Source organism: Peromyscus californicus, unplaced genomic scaffold (genome assembly GCF_007827085.1).
Source record: "Peromyscus californicus insignis strain IS unplaced genomic scaffold, ASM782708v3 Scaffold_23__1_contigs__length_62951481, whole genome shotgun sequence".
NCBI lineage: Eukaryota > Metazoa > Chordata > Mammalia > Rodentia > Cricetidae > Peromyscus > Peromyscus californicus.
In genome coordinates, this window is record NW_026294534.1 from 19,443,664 (window position 1) to 19,462,097 (window position 18,434).

At 46.6% G+C, this 18,434-nt stretch overlaps 1 protein-coding gene across 1 annotated transcript; it reads left to right on the top strand.

The window, feature by feature from the left end:
• The first annotated feature begins 5,190 nt into the window (after window positions 1-5,190).
• Plpbp (pyridoxal phosphate binding protein) lies at window positions 5,191-18,157 on the top strand. Its single transcript, XM_052751923.1, is given in 9 exon segments — window positions 5,191-5,221; window positions 5,224-5,384; window positions 7,244-7,351; window positions 7,430-7,465; window positions 7,999-8,074; window positions 13,273-13,407; window positions 15,019-15,161; window positions 16,102-16,200; window positions 16,680-18,157. Coding segments are annotated over 9 exon segments (921 nt in total). The 3' UTR covers window positions 16,812-18,157.
• Window positions 18,158-18,434: the final 277 nt, after the last annotated feature.

Below are 18,434 nucleotides of genomic sequence, written 5' to 3' on the forward strand. Positions count from 1 at the left end.
CTTTTTTTATTAAAATTTACCAGCTGGGCGGTGGTGGCGCATGCCTTTAATCCCAGCACTCGGGAGGCAGAGGCAGGCGGATTTCTGTGAGTTCGAGGCCAGCCTGGACTACAGAGTGAGTTCCAGGAAAGGCGCAAAACTACACAGAGAAACCCTGTCTCAAAAAACAACAACAACAAAAAAAAAATTTACCTAATACTAGGATCAGTGATAAAGATATAACTTCCTTGTTAGGCTTTTCCTGAGGGAGGTCTTCCCAGCAGTCAAGCAGAAGCAGGAAGACCTGTTGGAGGCCAGCCTGGTCTGCATAGTGAGACCCTGTCGAAAACAAGCAGAATGAACATATCGAGGCACTTCTCCGAAAGATAAAGGCATTCCCAGTTGACCCAAAACCCACGTGATAGTTTAAGTAGGTAACTCCGAGACTGGGCTCTAGCAAACTGCCTGGCCTAGTGTTGCCAGATAAATGTGAACGTCAGTTAATTTTACAACTCTGTCTCATCCCAAATAGTGCACAAAATCTACTTTTATAGGATATTTGCTCTTTATCTGAAATTCACATTTCACTGGGCATTTTAAATAAGTTTCAGTTTTTGATTTTTTTTTTTTTTTGGTTTTTTGAGACAGGGTTTCCTGGGTAGCTTTGGAGCCTGTCCGGAACTCACTCTGTAGACCAGGCTGGCCTCGAACTCACAGAGATCCTCCTGGCTCTGTCTCCCAAGTGCTGGGATTAAAAGGGTCTGCCACCACTGCCCAAAGTTTCAGTTTTTTTATGTGTATAGTGCAAGGTGTTTTGCCTGCATGTACATCAGTGTACCACATGTATACCTGGCCCCCATGGAGGCCAGAAGAGGGCGTGGAGTCCCTGGACCAGGGTTCAAGCAGTTGTGAGCTGCATGTGGGTCCTGGGACCCACATCAAACAGTGTCCTCCTCAAGAGCAGCCAGTGCCCTTAACCTCTGAGCCATCTCTCCAGCCCTCCGAGAGTAGTCTTATTGTAATCAAAGAAGTAATCATTTTCTTTTTGAAAATGATTGTTTCTGCTGGCAGCGGTGGCGTATGGCTTTAATCCCTGCACTCAGGAGGCAGAGGCAGGCAGATCTCTTTGAGTTCAAGGCTAACCTGGTCTACAGAGTGAGTTCCAGGACAGGCAGGACTACACAATGAAACCCTGTCTCAAAAAACAACACACACACACACACACACACACACACACACACACACACACACACACAAAAAAAGGTTCACAATTTGTACTTTGATCATATCCCCCCGCATCATCCTCTTAGTCTCTCCTGCCCCCCAAACCTTTTCTCCCCAAGTCCCCTTCCTACTTTGGGTTGCTTGTATGAGCCTGAGTGAGGAGTAACTTGAGCAAGGGCAACACCACTGAGAAATATGACCCCTTCCTCTCCCCCAGCAACACAACTGCCTAATCTCCCCAGAGACCAGTGGGGCTTCACAGGCTCCTTCCTTGTCCACAATGGAATGTTGATGGACCTGATGGACCCAGTCTTGTCCAGGTGACCACTGTTGCTGTTGTTAAGGGATGCAAGAGCCATGACATCCCCAGAAGGACAGCATTTCACAGCTCTCCTGCCTAGCCTCTGGCTCTTACATCTTTTCCCACCCCTCTCGTCCAAGATGTTCTTTGAGCCTTGGCGGGTGTGCTAGATGCTCTGTTAGTGTTCAATGGTCACTTATTTTGAGCACTTTGACCAGTTGCAACCAATCAAAGTTGTGACAGTGTTAATCATTATTCATTATAAGAAAAACAGCTTCTCTGACCAAGGCTGAAGTCAGCACTAATCTATGGATATAAATAACTTAGAAGGCAGTTTGATACCATGTCCACTAGCAAAACAATAGTAGGTTATCCATTAGGGCCTATGACCTCCCCATCATGAGCTTTTGGCCACGTTTACAGTAGTAGGCATGAATTCCACCTATGGAGTGGGCCTCACATCCAGTCAAAGAGCAGTTGATTGCTCCCGTAATAGTCATAGCACTATTGTACATCTTGCGCAGCAGGTTGATATTGTAGCTCATGAGGTTTGATGCTAAGTGCTACTGATGAGTTTTCTCCCTCAGTAGCCTGCATAACACCTTCTGGCATTACCAAAATTAACCATCAAGGAGGAAGCTTCCAGCTCAGTTTTAGCCTGATTTCTCTATGTCCTGGAAGCAAAGAGTATGGTATCTTAAGCAGGAGGGCCTCATCATCTAGTTAGGCAACCAAGAACAGTAGCAACAGCCTGTATTGTTGGTCTCCCTGACCAACAACTTTTAAAGAGCTATCCCACACTCAGGGATTTTCTTTTAATAACCTAAACGGCATTATCCATGCCTGGTGTCTCTGTTACATTTGACAACACCAGTTAGGCTTGCTCAGGGATTTTGTATTTTTTAGTGTTTGGGGACAGGGTTTCACTATAGGCCAGACTGACCTCAAACTCAAAGTAATCCTGCCTAACCTTCCCAAGTGGTAGGATTACAGGCATGAGCCACCAAAGCCCTGCTTCCTTGGGTTTTTTAATGGTGTTCCCTAATCTTGGTGTTGGTTTGAGAACATGATACACAAATAATATGAATTTACAACTTAAGAATATAGTTATCTGGAATTGGATTGCCAAGATCCACGCCCTTATCACTTGTAGATATGTGGTTTTGAGCTTACTTTCTGATTCTACCCAAAGCTTTGTGCGTGCTAGGCAAGTGCACTCGGCCAATAAACTCCAACCCCAGCCCTTAGACTTTTTTTTAAGATTTTTTAATTTATGTGTCTCTGTAAGTTTACTAAATTCTCACGGTAGTTCACTTCTGATCTTAAACTCACTATGTAGCAACCCAAACTGACCTTTAGTTCATGGCCTTCGTGGGATAATCTTTTTGTACACTATGAAGGTGTGGCTTTGCCAAGGTACTTTCTTATTGGTTTAATGAAGAGTTGAATGGCCAATAGCTAGGCAGAAGAGGATTGGTGGGACTTCTGGGGGGGAGAGAGGAACGCTGGGGAGAATCTGAGGCACAGGGAATTCACCAGCCAGACACAGAGGAAGTGGAATGTACAATATGGAGGAGAGGTAACAAGCCATGTGGCAGATGCAGATTAATGTAAACAGGTTAAGTTTTAAGAGCTAGTTGGGAACAATCCTAAGCTATAGGCCAAGCTTTCATAATAAGAAGTCTCTGCACTGGGTGGTGGGGGCAGCACACACCTTTAATCCCAGCACTGGGAGGCAGAGGCAGGCGGATCTCTGTGAGTTCAAGGCCAGCCTGCTCTACAGAGTGAGTTCCAGAAAAGGCACAAAGCTACACAGAGAAACCCTGTCTCAAAAAACCAAAAAAAAAAAAAAAAAAAAAAAAAAAAAAAAAAGTCTCCATGTCATTTGGGAGCTGGCAGTCCAAAGAAAGTCCAACTACAGACTTTCTGCCTCTCCCAAGTACTGGGGAGAATATGCACACAGTACACACAACTGTGTTCAACTTGAATTAGTGTTTTAACCTCGCTAAGCCTCAGCATCTGTGTATAAAATGGATTGAGTAAACTATATGAGATGCATAGTGTGGTGGTTTGAATGAAAATGGTTCCCATAGGCTCATAGGGAGTGGCCTTGTTGGAGGAAGTATGTCTCTAGGGGAAGACTTTGAAGTTTTGGAAGCTCAAACCAAGCCCAGTGTCATTCTCTCTTCCTGCTGCCTGCAGATCTGGATGTAGGACTCTCAGCTACCTCTCCAGCACCATGTCTGCCTGCATGCTGCCATGCTTCCTGACATGATGACAAAGGACTAAACCTTTGAACTGTGAGTTAAACCCAATCAAATGTTTTCCTTTATAAGAGTTGCCATGGGCATAGTATCTCTTCACAGCAACAAAAACCCAAACTAAGATACATAGGAACTATTTTTAGCACAGTGCCTAGCATTTATAACTTCAAAAGAAACTTATTTTGAAGCTAGAGAGAGCTCAGTAAAGTACTTGCCTCACAAAGATGAGGACCTGAATTCAAGCCTCGGAACCCATATAAAACTGCAAGACATGATAGTGTGCACTTGTAATCCCATTGCTGAAAAGGTAGAGACACTAGAATCCCAAGGGCTCAGTGACCTGCCAGTCCAGTCTCATTTGTGAGGTTCTATGGCCATACCACCCTGGTGCCAGGAAGGCTTCTAAACACACAACCAAAAATTAATGCAAAGTCAGATTTGTAATTAATTTGTGCTTGCTCATGTGGTGCTTTGCAACTTCACTGCAGCACTGGTTGTGAACACACAATGTGTACTTTGTACTACGTAGCAGTCACACCATACACTGTGAATGCTGCCTGAAGAATACACAATGTTCACTTTGTACTACATAGCAGTCACACCATACACTACGAATGCTGCCTGAACCACCTCTGCTCAGATTCAAGACTTTCGTATGTTATAAATTCCAGTGTTCTCACTGTACAGAACTCTCTTTTTTGTGTGTGTGTGTGGTTTTTCGAGACAGGGTTTCTCTGTAGCTTTGGAGTCTGTCCTCGACTAGCTCTGTAGCCCAGGCTGGCCTCGAACTCACAGAGATCCACCTGGCTCTGCCTCCCGAGTGCTGGGATTAAAGGCGTGCGCCACCACCGCCCGGTCCGAGTGCTGGGATTAAAGGCGTGTGCCACCACCGCCCGGCGAACTTTCTCTTCTTAAAAACGTAATTGCTGCCGGGCGGTGGTGGCGCACGCCTTTAATCCCAGCACTCGGGAGGCAGAGCCAGGTGGATCTCTGTGAGTTCGAGGCCAGCCTGGGCTACAGAGTGAGTTCCAGGACAGGCTCCAAAGCTACACAGAGAACCCCTCTCTCGAAAAACAAACAAAAAAAGTGGGGGCTAGAGAGATGGATCAGTGGTTAAGAGCACCTGTTGCAAAGGACCCCGCCTTCAGTTCCCAGCCACCCACATGATGGCTCCCAACCAGCTTTAACTCCAAGCCCAGGAGATACTCCAATACTCTCGTACACCATGATGGACATACGTATGAAGGCAAAACAGTCAATACGCATAAAATAAAAATTAAGAATGCTTAAAAAAAAAAAAAGTTTGTTTATAATCGGGCTCGGGACTAGCTCGGCGCTCGGGATCTCAGCCGGGATAGCCTCGGACTTCCCCAAGATGGCGCCAGCCTCTGCCGCCAGCCTCCATTGGGGGGCGGGGGCTGGATGCTGAGCAGTGATTGGGCCTGGCGGGGGGAGGGGGCGGGACCGGAAGTTACTCTCCGCGGGTCGCGGGTACTCCCCGGGGCATCCTCCGGGGAATGTGGAGAGCCGACAGCATGTCGACGGAGCTGGGAGTCGGGTTGGCGCTGCGGGCCGTGAAGGAGCGCGTCCAGCAGAGTGTGGCACGGCGGCCGCGGGTGAGGACGGGCTGCGGGGGGCTGGGGCGGGCGGAGATGGGGCGGGGGGAGACACCGGCGTGGGATCAGGTGTCACCGTGACGCAGAAGGGGCTCCCTGCCGGAGGAGCTGGGGCTGGCGGGGCTGGCGAGGTTTCCCCAGCGGCCTGGCCTTGAAGCTCGGGGCCTCCTGGAGGTTGGCTTGGTTGGAGGGAAAGAAGGTGCTCACTTAGGGAAAGGGACTCGTGCCCAGGTGTCTCTCTTCCATGTGCCGTTTCCCGTCGCCACGGTACTAGGGCCCCTCGGAGGGCCACATTCACCCACGATCACGTGCGTGGGGGCGGCGGCGGCCCTTGGACAAGGTGCGAGAGAACCGACAAGGTTTTACTCTGACCTCCACAGAGTAGGGGGGAGCTGTCAGGTGTCCAGTCACAAGCATTTTCAATTTTGGTATTGGTTGTTTTATCCCCTTTTGGACTTAGGAGACCAGGGTCAGTGTCTGCTTTTCTCCATGCAAATTAAGCTATGCTGTGTGGTGAGACAGGAGAGAAAATAAAAGCCCTCCCCGGTCTAGTGTTTATGGTCTCAGATTTCAAAATGATGCCTGAAGACACAGTCTTTTCTTAAACTGATGTCTAGATGGTACCTTGAGCAAGTCCCGTTAACTTCTCCAGCCCTCGGTTCATCAACGTGAGGCTAGGAAACACAGTCCGTGAGACACTCATCACACGGTCCCCCAGAAGGAAGTAACAGGCCACTGTGTGGTAATTGATGTGGTGGTTCTGTGAAAGCCCCAGAAATGGTGGGGTACACGCAGACAGCTCCGGGAGGATCCGGCTGCAGCTGGAAGCAGGGAATCCCTGCATTTTATGTGACAGACGTGGGTAAGAGTGTGGATGACTCTAATGCTGAGTACAGAATTGTCGGTGTGCCCGTTGTCAGCGCCGCCATTGGTTGGTTGAGTCATAGACTGAACAATACATTGTTTTTATCCCAATCGAGCTCCTTTCAGAGTGAATGGGAGCGTTATTAATAATTACATCAGGCCCAAAATGAATTTCTAAACTCTTTACTTGTGGTGTGACAACCCAGAAGTGACCTCTCTGCTCAATAGGCTGCTGCCTTCCCTTAATGAACTGATTCTGGCTGGGGCGGTGGTGGCACACGCCTTTAATCCCAGCACTGGGAGGTAGAGCCCGGTGGATCTCTGTGAGTTCGAGGCCAGCCTGGTCCACAGAGTGAGATCCAGGACAGGCAACAAAACTACACGGAGAAACCCTGTCTCGAAAAACAAACAAACAAAAATGAACTGATTCTGATGGGTTTGTTTTTTTCTTTTGTTTGTATGTTTGGGGAGCTGGAGATACAACTCAGCTCCACAGCTACCCTTTATATGGAGGTTGGGGTCTACACTCGGGCACTCATGCCACCCACTGAGCCACCTTTTCTGCCTCAGATCCTTAAACCTCCAGCACTGTTTTTTCGTGAGAATCCTCTGGAACACTTGTTCATAAGGCAGTCTTCAGGCAGGGTTGTAGCTCTGTGGTGAAAAACACTTGCTTGGTGTTCCCAAAATCCCAGGTTCTATCTATATCCAATATCACAAAAGAATGGGGAGAATGGATCTTACCAAGTGTATCTTTTTGTTTCGTTTTGTTTTTGTTTGTTTTTCTAGACAGGGTTTCTCTGCATAACAGTCCTGGCTGTCCTGGAACTCACTTTGTATCCCAGACTGGCCTTGAACTCACAGAGATCCACCTGCCTCTGCCTCCTGAGTGCTGGAATTAAAGAAGTGCGCCTCCACCACCACCCGGCACTACAAGGTGTATCTTATTGGAGCAATATTTTCACCCATTCACTCATGTGGCTCTTTCTTGGCAGGATCTCCCAGCCATCCAACCCCGGCTAGTAGCGGTCAGCAAAACGAAACCTGCAGACATGGTGATTGAAGCCTATGGTCATGGCCAGCGCACTTTTGGAGAGAACTATGTAAGATAACCTCTTACAAAGAGCCTTTGGAAGAGTTTGACTACCAGGTTTCTGACGCATTCTGTTCTTACTCCTTAGGTTCAGGAACTACTAGAAAAGGCATCCAACCCTAAGGTGCGTAGACCCGGGAAGTGTTGGTTTCCCATAGAAGTCTTAGCTCTTAGCTGAAAGTTAGACCCACGTTGGTGATGGACTTTGAGAGCGGAAAGCTGGGCTAGGCATGGGAACTGTCCACATTTCACTTGAGCCCCAAATAATTCTCAGCTACCTTTTCTGTCTTTGTTCAGACTTTAATGTTCTCTTTTGTGGCTGTTTGTGAATAGTGATTTTTGGAGCTAGCTGAATCTTTGGAGATTTGAAAGCATAAACCCAAGGGTATAGGATGCAGACCAGTGGTAGAGTACTTGCTTTGAGAACAAACCATTTCTGTCTCTAATGAGTAATATCTGAAAAATAGAGTGAGTTGATGGGAACAAGGAAGGGAAACAGTATTAGGCTTAGATGATGCTCTGAGTTTCCTTGTGTCTCATCGGGAAACTGGCTGAAGAAGTGATGGCGGTCCCTGGGTCGAGGGAGAGCGGAGGAGTAAAGGATGCTGACAGGGCCTCCATGACATCTGTATCAAATGTTTCCCTTTTTCTCTTCAGATTCTGTCTTCGTGTCCCGAGATCAAATGGCACTTCATTGGCCATTTACAGAAACAAAATGTCAACAAATTGATAGGTAAGACAAAACTCTAAATAATGCTTTCTCCTTTTCTGTGACTGTATGGCTTCTACCCCTTTCAGAGTAAGCAGCTTTGAGAACATTCCCAGCTCACCATTTGTGTTGTGGGATTTCTTCGAAAAAAATAGTAAATTAAAAATAAGAATGAGCGGGTGGTGGTGGCACACGCCTTTAATCCCAGCACTCGGAGGCAGAGGCAGCCGGATCTTTGTGAGTTCAAGGCCAGACTGGTCTACAGAGCGAGATCCAGGAAAGGCGCAAAGCTACACAGAGAAAGCCTGTCTCAAAATCAAAAAAAAAAAAAAAAAAAAGAAAATTTGGAGCCATTGTTTCTTCACACTTTAACCTTCCCAGTTACTTACTATACTATTTCAGAGTCCACAGTCTACCTGCAGAGGCTGGTAGATCTGTGTTAGAGGCCACTGGTCTACATAGAGACTTTCAGGCTAGCCTGCCTCAATAAAATAAATTAAAGGGGATGGAGAGATGGCTCGAGGGTAAGAGCACTTGCTGCTCTTCCAGAGGACCTGGGTTTGATTAGCCAGCATCCACATGGCAGACAGCTCACAACGTCTCTAACTCAAGTTTCAGGGGATCCAACACCCTCTTCTGGCCTCCTCGGAAGGTGGTGTACAGACCTTCCTGCAGGCAAAACATCCATGTGCCTAAAATAAAATAAAAAATTTAAAATTAAACATTTAAGTAAATAAAAAATCTGTTTAATTTTTAATTTTTTTTTTTTTTTTTTTTTTGGTTTTGGTTTTTCGAGACAGGGTTTCTCTATGTAGTTTTTGGTGCCTGTCCTGGATCTTGCTCTGTAGACCACAGAGATCCTCCTGGCTCTGCCTCCCGAGTGCTGGGATTAAAGGCGTGCGCCGCCACCCACCACCCCACCCCCACCCTTGAATTGTTTTATTTTGTTGAGACAAGACCTGGCTGTGTGGGATAGGATGGCCTTAAGCTCACCTTCTTCCTGCCATGCCTTCCAAATGCTGGGGTTTTAGGTATGTGCCACCAGAATCTTGAATTAATTGTTTAAGTATAATAAGCATGTAGTCTGAGGTTTAAACATGGAATATATGTGTTGACTCTGATGCTCAAGAAGTTTCAGATCTTGGATCTTCAGTTTTTATACTAGAAATTCTAAGGCCACCATAAAAGTAACACAACAAGGTGTTATGGCTAATAAAAGCATAAAATGAGAGCCATTATAGAATTAGTCCCAAAGGCAGAGAAACAGTAAGAAAAGTAAGGCTAGAGACGTTAAACAACTTGCCCAAGATTAAGCACTAAAAGGTGGCAAGGCTCTACTACCTGGCAGCCAGAATCGCACCACACCCATCAGGGCCCCGCTCACTGCACGTGTGTGGACTGGGGTCCTTGTTTGCATTTGCTACTGTAATAAAGACCATGACCAAAAGCAACTTGGGAAGAAAGGGTTTATTTGGCTTACACTTCCACATCACTGAGGGAAGTCAAGGCAGGAACTGAAGCAGATACCATGGAGGAATGTTGCTTCCTGGCTTGCTCCCCGTGGCTTTCTCAGCCCGCTGTCTTATACAACCCAGGACCTCCTGCCCAGGGGTGGCACACATCAGTGAGCTGTGCCTTCCCGCATCAGTGATCCGTCAAGAAGTGCCCACGGACTTTTGCCTAGAGGCCAGTCTTAAGGAGGCGTTTTCTCAGTTGAAGTTCTCTTCCCAGATGACCCTGGCTTGTGTCAGGTTGACAAACACAACAGCAACAACAGCTGGCTTTGCCATTCTGAGTAATTTCATTGGCTGTGCCTAATGTCCAGTTTGTCAGCTCTCAGAGTTTGGCATCTGATACATTGTAGTATGAGGGAGGGGTGTTGGTTTTGCTACAAGTTTGAGTCTCTTTAGATACATGGGAGAAATGACCTACTTTTTTTTCATTTTCTGTTTTGGACCAGTTTTAGCTTAATGTAACTTCTCATTATACACTGTCCTGAGAAAAATTGCTTTTCATATTGCTGGTTTGGTTGTCTTTGTTTGTTTTTGAGACAGAATCTGATTCTAACCCAGCCTGATCTAGGTAGGACCTGTGGTAATCCTCCTGTCTTATCCTGAATGCTGGGACTGCAGGCATGAGCCACCAACACACCCAGAAAGATGCCTGACAATTTTGTTTGGATTTCAGACATGAATTTTATCTTGCTCAGTTCTAGCTATTTTTATATTCCTATAAATATTCTTCTGCTTTGTTTTGGAGCATAGTTTACATTTTATTGGAACAATTTGATCCTTTTAGGGTTTGGGGTTTTATTTGGTTGGTTGGTTTTTTATGACAGGGTTTACTCTGTTATGAAACTCTGGCTGTCCTGAAACTCTCTCAGTAGACCAGGCTGGCCTCAAACACAAAGATCTGCCTCTGCCCCCCAGCACTGGGATTAAAGTTGAGTACCACCAATACCTTGCTTTGGGTCTTGTTCTTAATATCGGTTGGTGTACAGCCAGGCCAAAGCTGAGTTTAGAATCATTTGCACTACCGAGTAATAGCCGTCCTTTACATACTAGTGTCTCTATCCCGACCTGTATTCCATGTCCGTTGTGAACCTCAGGCCGTGTTTCTCCTGACTGGAACTTCCTCACATGTGTGCAGGCTTCAGTACCCAGCCAAACACTCGGGCCCATTAAGGTCACCGGTTCACTGAGTGCAGCTCTGTCCTTACTCACATCTGCAGAGTGGACTCTGGGCCCTTGCCACCCTCACAGCTCAAAGTCCACTGCATCCTACCTGTCTTCTTCCCAGTGCCCTGTTGGAGAAAATCCCCAAGATAGAAGCTGGGGCAGTTGTGGGGCTCACCTCATTTGTTCCCCACTCTCAGAGATCATGATCTTTTATTCCATGATATTTGATCCTTATAAATGGTTGCTTGAGGGATGTGTAGTCCCCTCCTGCCTTGGGCTATTTTAAAAAAGAGGAAGGTTGACCAGATGGCTCAGTGAATGAAAGCACCTTCTGAACAAGCCAGACATTTCTGTGTTTGATCCTCCAGTTTCCTCAGGGAAGAACCAGCTCCCACAAGCTGTCCCCTGACCTCCACACATGCCATACATACATCATACACGTAGGATGATAATACAAAAATGATAATAATAGAATCTGATTCCTGTACTTTCTCTCCTTCCAGTGCTGGAGACTGAACCTAGGGCCTCTCTCAGGCTAGTCAATTTTCCACCACTAAACTATATCCCAGTCCCTTTTTAAATTCTGAGTTAGGCCAGGTATCACTAAGTTACTTAGGCTAGATTCGAACTCATTTTGTAGCCCAAGTAGGCACTGAACTTGTGATCCTCTTCCCTTATCCTCCCAAGCAGATGAATTTTACAAGCCTGTACTGCCAAGGCTGGCTGAGAAGTCTAATATGTGTTTTTGGTAGAGTCTCGTTTAGCCCCGTTTGGCCTCAATCTCCTTGTATAACTGAAGATGACCTGGGGTTTCTGATTCTCCTGCCTCTGCTTCTTAAGTGCTGGGGATTTCCAGCATGCACCACCACAGTGGGTTATATGGTGCCTGGGATGGCATTCTTACCAACTGGGCCACATCCTCAGCCCCACCCTCACCACCCTTTTTTAATAAGAAAAGGCAAATACTAAGAACAAGGAATTTTCAAATAGGAAAATATACAAAGGTTCATAATCTGAATAATGCTCATAGATATACAGAATAATAAATTCGTCTTTCTTTTTTTTTTTTTTGGTTTTTTCGAGACAGGGTTTCTCTGTGTAGCTTTGCGCCTGTCCTGGAACTCACTTGGTAGCCCAGGCTGGCCTCGAACTCACAGAGATCCGCCTGGCTCTGCCTCCCGAGTGCTGGGATTAAAGGCGTGCGCCACCACCGCCCGGCTAAATTCGTCTTTCTAATCAGATTTGTTTTTTAAAAAAATATTTGGAAGATTGCTAACATCCACTGTTTCCAGACCATGAATAGATCAGCACTCTCAGGTTTTCACAAGGATTCCTGTGTGGTGGGGTCCTGCTGGAGTGTCACTCAAGCGTGTGAGAAGCCCAGGTTAGCCCCCCCAGCAGCTCATTTCATAAAGAGAACATGAAGTCCATTTGTATTGGTTCGCATCACAAGCTTCAGTACTGTTGACTTTGTAAACTTGGTTAAACTTTTGTTGTTCTGCACTCAATTTTCCCTCTCTGTAGATAATTGTGTTCTTCAACTGTGGTTAAAAATTACAAAGACATAGCCGGGCGGTGGTGGCGCACGCCTTTAATTCCAGCACTCGGGAGGAAGAGCCAGGCAGATCTCTGTGAGTTCGAGGCCAGCCTGGTCTACAGAGTGAGATCCAGGACAGGCACCAAAACTGCACAGAGAAACCCTTGTCTAAAAAAACCAAAAATGCTGATCAGGCATAGTAGCCCATGCCTGGAGTTAGAATTGCAGCTGTTCAGGAAACCGGTACAAAAAAGTCTAGTGAGGCCCTGTATTAGTTACTTTTCTGTTTCTGTGATAAAATGCAAAGAACAAAAGCAATTTAAGGAAGAAAGTTTATATTGGCTTGTAGTTCCAGAGGATAGAGTCCATCATGGAAGAGGAAGAAAGGAGGGGCAGGGGGCAGGGAAAGTAGTTAGCCGCTGATGCAAGATTTCTGTGCTCAGGACAAGTAAGCCGGTGGGTTTCGTCACAGCCCTTTACCTGTGGCAAGAGTCATAGTCCATCTTCATAGAAGATGGCTTTGATGGCCTCCCTGTCTGACTGAGCATCGAGTATGAGCTGTTCTGGTGTCCTTGTCAAATGAGAAGAGCCATCCCAGAAAGTTTAAGAACATGATGCTATCCTTCCAGGCTAGCATTTTGCCTTTGGGTCGCCTCTCTCTGTCGTTTGGCCCCTTTCACCCAGTTTGAACTGAGACAAAGTAGATCAGGCCTGCTACTCAGAATCTCAATTACCAGCTTCTTGCAATGCCCCCCCCCCCCACATCCGCAGTCTGATTGTGGCGTGTTAGCGTCTCCCTTATCCATCTTTGCCGGTGAGATGGGGCTTGTCTGCCTTTGAATTTCATATCTAATGAACTCACGTGCCTGTCTTCTTGGCCGATCATACCATTTAACCGTCCTTTCTTTTCCTGGAGTACTTCTCCCTCTATCGATCAAAGGTTATTGCGTGTTTCCCCCAGCATCAGGGAGAATGGAGACTGCTACTTTCCCTCTTTCCCATTACAGCTGTCCCCAACCTCTTCATGCTGGAAACGGTAGACTCTGTGAAGTTGGCAGACAAGGTGAACAGTTCCTGGCAGAAGAAAGGTTCTCCTGACCGACTCAAGGTTATGGTCCAGATCAACACCAGTGGAGAGGAGAGTAAGTGGCCAGGCCTGAGCCCAGTGTCCGGGCGTGGTGAGGATTCATTGTGGTGATGCAGAGCCCTGGACATCTGGCTTGCTTGCTTTTTGTTAAGAGTGGATGCCAGGCGTTTGCTTCCAGCCATCTCAGTGCTCACGTGTAGCAGGTCTTGGCATGAAGGAGCTCAGCATAGGCATGTTTTCCAGATGTGCGCTAGAGTCAGGTCGCCTGGGTTCAGACCTCAGGTTCACCATTCTAGTCATGTAACCTTAAAAGGGACTTAGCCTCCCTGCCTCAGTTTCCTCTAGAGACTGATACTAGTAAGAATACTTACAGTTACTGTATGAAATGAAAAGTCTTAGGGCTGGCACAGTGTTTAATAGATTTTTAGAGGTTACCATTATTATGTTATATGAATGCTCCCTGGCTGGCTACATTACATATAAATAGATACAAAGTTGACTTCAGAGTGTATTTATTACATTTCTTGACAATTAGCTGTAATTTGCCCTAATTAAATAACAGTGAAAATTCCTGCTGACTCCATTTAATAAATGGGGGCAAAGGCAAAGCAATATTAATAGTTCCTTTTTTGGTGTTTTGAGACAGGGTTTCTCTGTGTAACAGTCCTGGCTGTCCTGGAACTTACCTGTAGACCAGGTTGGCCTTGAACTCACTGAAATCTGCCTGCCTCTGCCTCCCAAGTGCTGGGATTAAAGGCGTGCACCACCACTGCCCGGCTTATTAATAGTTCTTAAACTACATAACAAGTAACCATCTGTGGCAGTTCCCCCAACCATTCTTAACTAGTAAGTTAAATTTGGCAGATAGACAGCCTCAAATTTATTATGTATATATAATTTACTTCTTGCATGTCTAGTAACAAATTGATAAAACCATAAAGATGCCAGGTATAGGAAAAAGTCCTGAGACTCTTTTAGGACTTTTCAGTGTGCCCCCCCTACTGTACAAAGACATACATATATTAGTTCCATTTCTATTTCTGTGATAAAGCACCATGGCCAAGGCTACTTGCAGAAGGCAGGGTTTATTTGGTTTATGTTCCAGGGAAAAGGTCCGAGGCAGGGGAGCATGGCATTTGGGACAGAAGCTGAGGGTTCACATCTTGAACCTCAGCGTGGAGCAGGGGGAGAGCTAGGAGTGATACGTGGCTTTGAAACGTCACAGCTGGCACCCACATACTTCCCGCAGGGCCACATCTAGACCTAGCCAAGCAGTGCCAGTAACTGGGGACGAAGCGTTCAAACTTGTGAGCCTACAGGGGACATTCTCATTCAAACCACCTCATGCTTTTCCTGTACTGTTTCCCTAGCCATGCTCAGCTAAAACCCGGTGGGTGTGGCTTAGTGGGAGGAGCCTGTGTGTGAAGAACCATGGCTTCAGTCTCTGGCACTGAGAATAAAAAGTAGAATCGGGGAAGGAGTAAAGAGAATCTGGTCTAAACGTAGACCCTGAGTGGAAGAGGGGCAGGCATGAAGGGCCTCACATACACAGTCACTCTTTAGGCTTAGGGTAAGAGTCACCTCTGTTGTAAGGAAGGGATGGAAGTGTAGCCTTCTGGCTGCTAAGACATGTTGGCATACCCATCTTCTGTTTCTTTTTGTGAAGGTAAACATGGCCTCCCGCCTTCAGAGACCATAGCCGTGGTGGAACACATAAAGGCCAATTGTCCCAGCCTGGAGTTTGTGGGGCTCATGACCATAGGAAGCTTTGGACATGATCTTAGTCAAGGACCAAACCCAGACTTCCAGGTACTGGGGTCGTCGGGGTGATGCTCTTGGGCCAGAGAAGCATCATGGGGTTGTGGGTGTGGTCCACCAGGAGAGTGTATGTGCGGCACCTGTGTTTGACCCAGCACTGCTAGGCTGCAGGAGCCTCCCAGCAGCTTGTAGGGCTGGCCGTGTGGTACTTCAGGGACCTCTCAGAACATAGTCTGCCTCTTCTGAAATCTTCTGAGAAGGGGAGGGAAGCCCGGGCTCTCACACACACACATCTTCTTTAACTCAGTTTTCACTTGGCTAAAACAATTTTTAGAGTGAGCTTTTCTTTCCTTTCTAGTGACTGATGGTTTGCATGTTTTTGTTTTTTCCAGACAGGGTTTCTCTGTGCAGCTTTGCGCCTTTCCTGGGACTCACTTTGTAGACCAGGCTGGCCTCGAACTCACAGAGATCCACCTGCCTCCGCTTCCTTCAACAAATCCTACCGGCGTGCGCCACCACAACCGGCTTGCATTTTTATTGTTGGTTTGTTTTGTTTCTCCACTGCTTGGGGTAGAACCTAGAGTCTGGAACATGCTATGAAAGCATTCTACCACTGAGCCACACCCCTGGCCCTGGTAGTTTTCTTGAAAGTAGGGACTGTGGCTAACATAGTAACTTCTGATAATTATGACACACCTCAAAATCACGAAGAATAGAATCATCAGAAATAATTTGGTTTGATGACTTTCCTTTTGTTTTCATTTTGATGGGTTTCACTTTTCTTCTGTTTTGTTTTGGCTTAGTTTGGCTTGGCTTGCTTTGTTTTGGAGACAAATTCACTACCCTGTGTAGCCCAGGCTAGTCTTAAACTCAGGATTCTCCTGCCTATTCCCAAGTATTACAGGCAAGCACCACTATGCCCAGCAGATTTGGTCATCTTTTGACATAGGAAACAACCAGAATAAACTGGTAACGCTTATGTTTTGGTCAGGTGTTACTGTCCCTGCGGCAGGAGCTGTGTGAAAAGCTGAGCATTCCTGTGGACCAGGTGGAGCTGAGCATGGGCATGTCCGGGGACTTCCAGCATGCTGTAAGTGGCAAGGGGGGTGGGGGGGCTGGAAGAGGTTGTGGGAGGGGGGTGTCTTTTAAATGCCTCATCCTAGTAACAGAGCAGTCATAGGAACTCAACTATTTTAACATTGATAAAAATTACAACTGAATACTTCAAACCCCATGTAATCTGGGAAAAGGCTGAGGTGTAATTTAGAGCTTAATGAGTGTGTTATAACATGAGTTTGCTCTCCCAGAACCAAAAAAGAAATTTAAAACTGATTTTTAAAGGCATTTCATACATAAGTCCTAGGGCCTTTGCTGTGTGACAGGAATTATGAACTGAAGCAAAGTTCTGTGTTAGCAACTCACATACATGAATTTCTAAGATAGTAAATAATACCTGGGTGCCGTGGCACACTCCTGTAGTCCCGACACTTGGAAATCAGAGTCAAGAGGACTGCTGTTAAGTTTCAAGTGTTTGCAGCTCTCTCCTCTGTGCTGTCTTCTTTCCCACAGATTGAAGTAGGATCTACAAACGTCCGGATCGGAAGCACCATTTTTGGAGAGCGCGATTACTCCAAGAAACCCGCCCTAGACAAGACTACAACAGACCTGAAGGCCTCAGTGCCATTGGCGCAAGAACAGTGAGGCCAGGACAGCTAAAGAGATCAACTATGCACCAGCCTAGGTTTTCATTTCGGTGTTCCGCATGTTCCCAAGCACACTCTGCCGTGGCCTGTACAGAGCGCTGAGGATTACATGTGTTGATGGAGACCGCCTGTGCTTCACCTCTGCCTAGGACGCTCCATTCAAGCAGTGGCTTAGGCTTGAATTGGAGCAGTTCTGAGACTCCAGAACTGACACCAAATCAGTAGCTAAGAACTGAGATCAACTGAACCCTGCCAGGAGCACCTACCCCTCTCCATGAATGCCTTTCCCCGGGGCATCTTCTGGGTCGCTGGTGTCTATAATCGAGAAAATCAGAGGGATTCCCATTTGCCATCCCACTCTAATAGAACGCCCTACAGTTGTTCCTACAAGTCCCCACTGAACACTCACTACTCTGCAACGGGGTGACTTTTGCTCCCAGTTTCTATCCTGGCCCGTAGATGTCTCTAGTCACAGCTCCTCTGTGGCACTGAAATTCCAGGGAAACTTGTAAACAGTGCTTGGGCTTTTCTGACACCTTGCTGAAAAGGTGGGATGTGGGGCTTTCTCCTTGGGGACCATAGTGATGGAAGGTGGGTGTCAGGATTTCTTCTCAATCCTAACCCTTTTCTGGTTTTAGCAAAGACTGTCCCCCACTTGGAGACAGAAGCCCTTCAGAACTATTTCAGGTACAGGGTTTCAACAAGGCCTCACTTGCTTTCTCTTTTCTGGGGCAGTATTTCCCAGGTGTACTTACAGCCACCCCCAATACACACACCGTATTTACAAGCCAGAATTTTGCAGCTCTTGATGGTTCATGATGTAGCAAGAGTACAGGAGCACCTGCCTGTAACTCCGGCTTTTGGTGAGGTATGGGCAGAAAGAACAGGAGCTGGATGCCAGACAAGGCAAAATGAGACCCTATCATAAATGAATGAATGAATGAACAAACAAACAGGTAAACAAACAAATAAGACAAACTAGGAAGCACAATTCTCCAGAAAGAACAGGAGCTGGATGCCAGACAAGGCGAAATGAGACCCTATCTTAAACAAGCAAACAAACTAGGAAGCACAATTCTCCAGTAACCACAGAAGAGCTTTGGTGTGGGCCGTTCACTTCCTGATAGCTTTTCCTCTTGTTTACTCCAGCCCTTGTCCTTTGTTTACCCAATAACTTCAGAACCTGCTGCTGCTGAATGTAATTTCCTAAACTTTAAACCACTGTGGTTCCTGTTGTGTTTCAAGCAAAGCTAGCGCGGCATCTCAGAGTCTGATAATACAAATGTGAGCTTGAATTATACCATCTGTGCCAACTCCAGAGCAATTAAAGGTTTATTTTTATGATCTGGTGTAATGAGTGAGTGTAACACAAGGGGCATTGTGCTGATAGGAAGCAGCTGCGTTCCTTGTCCGGCACCATGCCAGCCTGGCTCTGGAGAGGCCTACCCTTGAGTCAAAGATGCCACCAAGGCCATGCCATATGTACAAGAAGAGTTCTAGACTTCACGAGCAAGAAAATGTCTTTGTAGTGCTTAGTGACATGACATGCCTACAGACAACACATGGGTGGAGCCTAGTGACGTGCAGACACAACACATGATAGAGCCTAGTGACGTGCAGA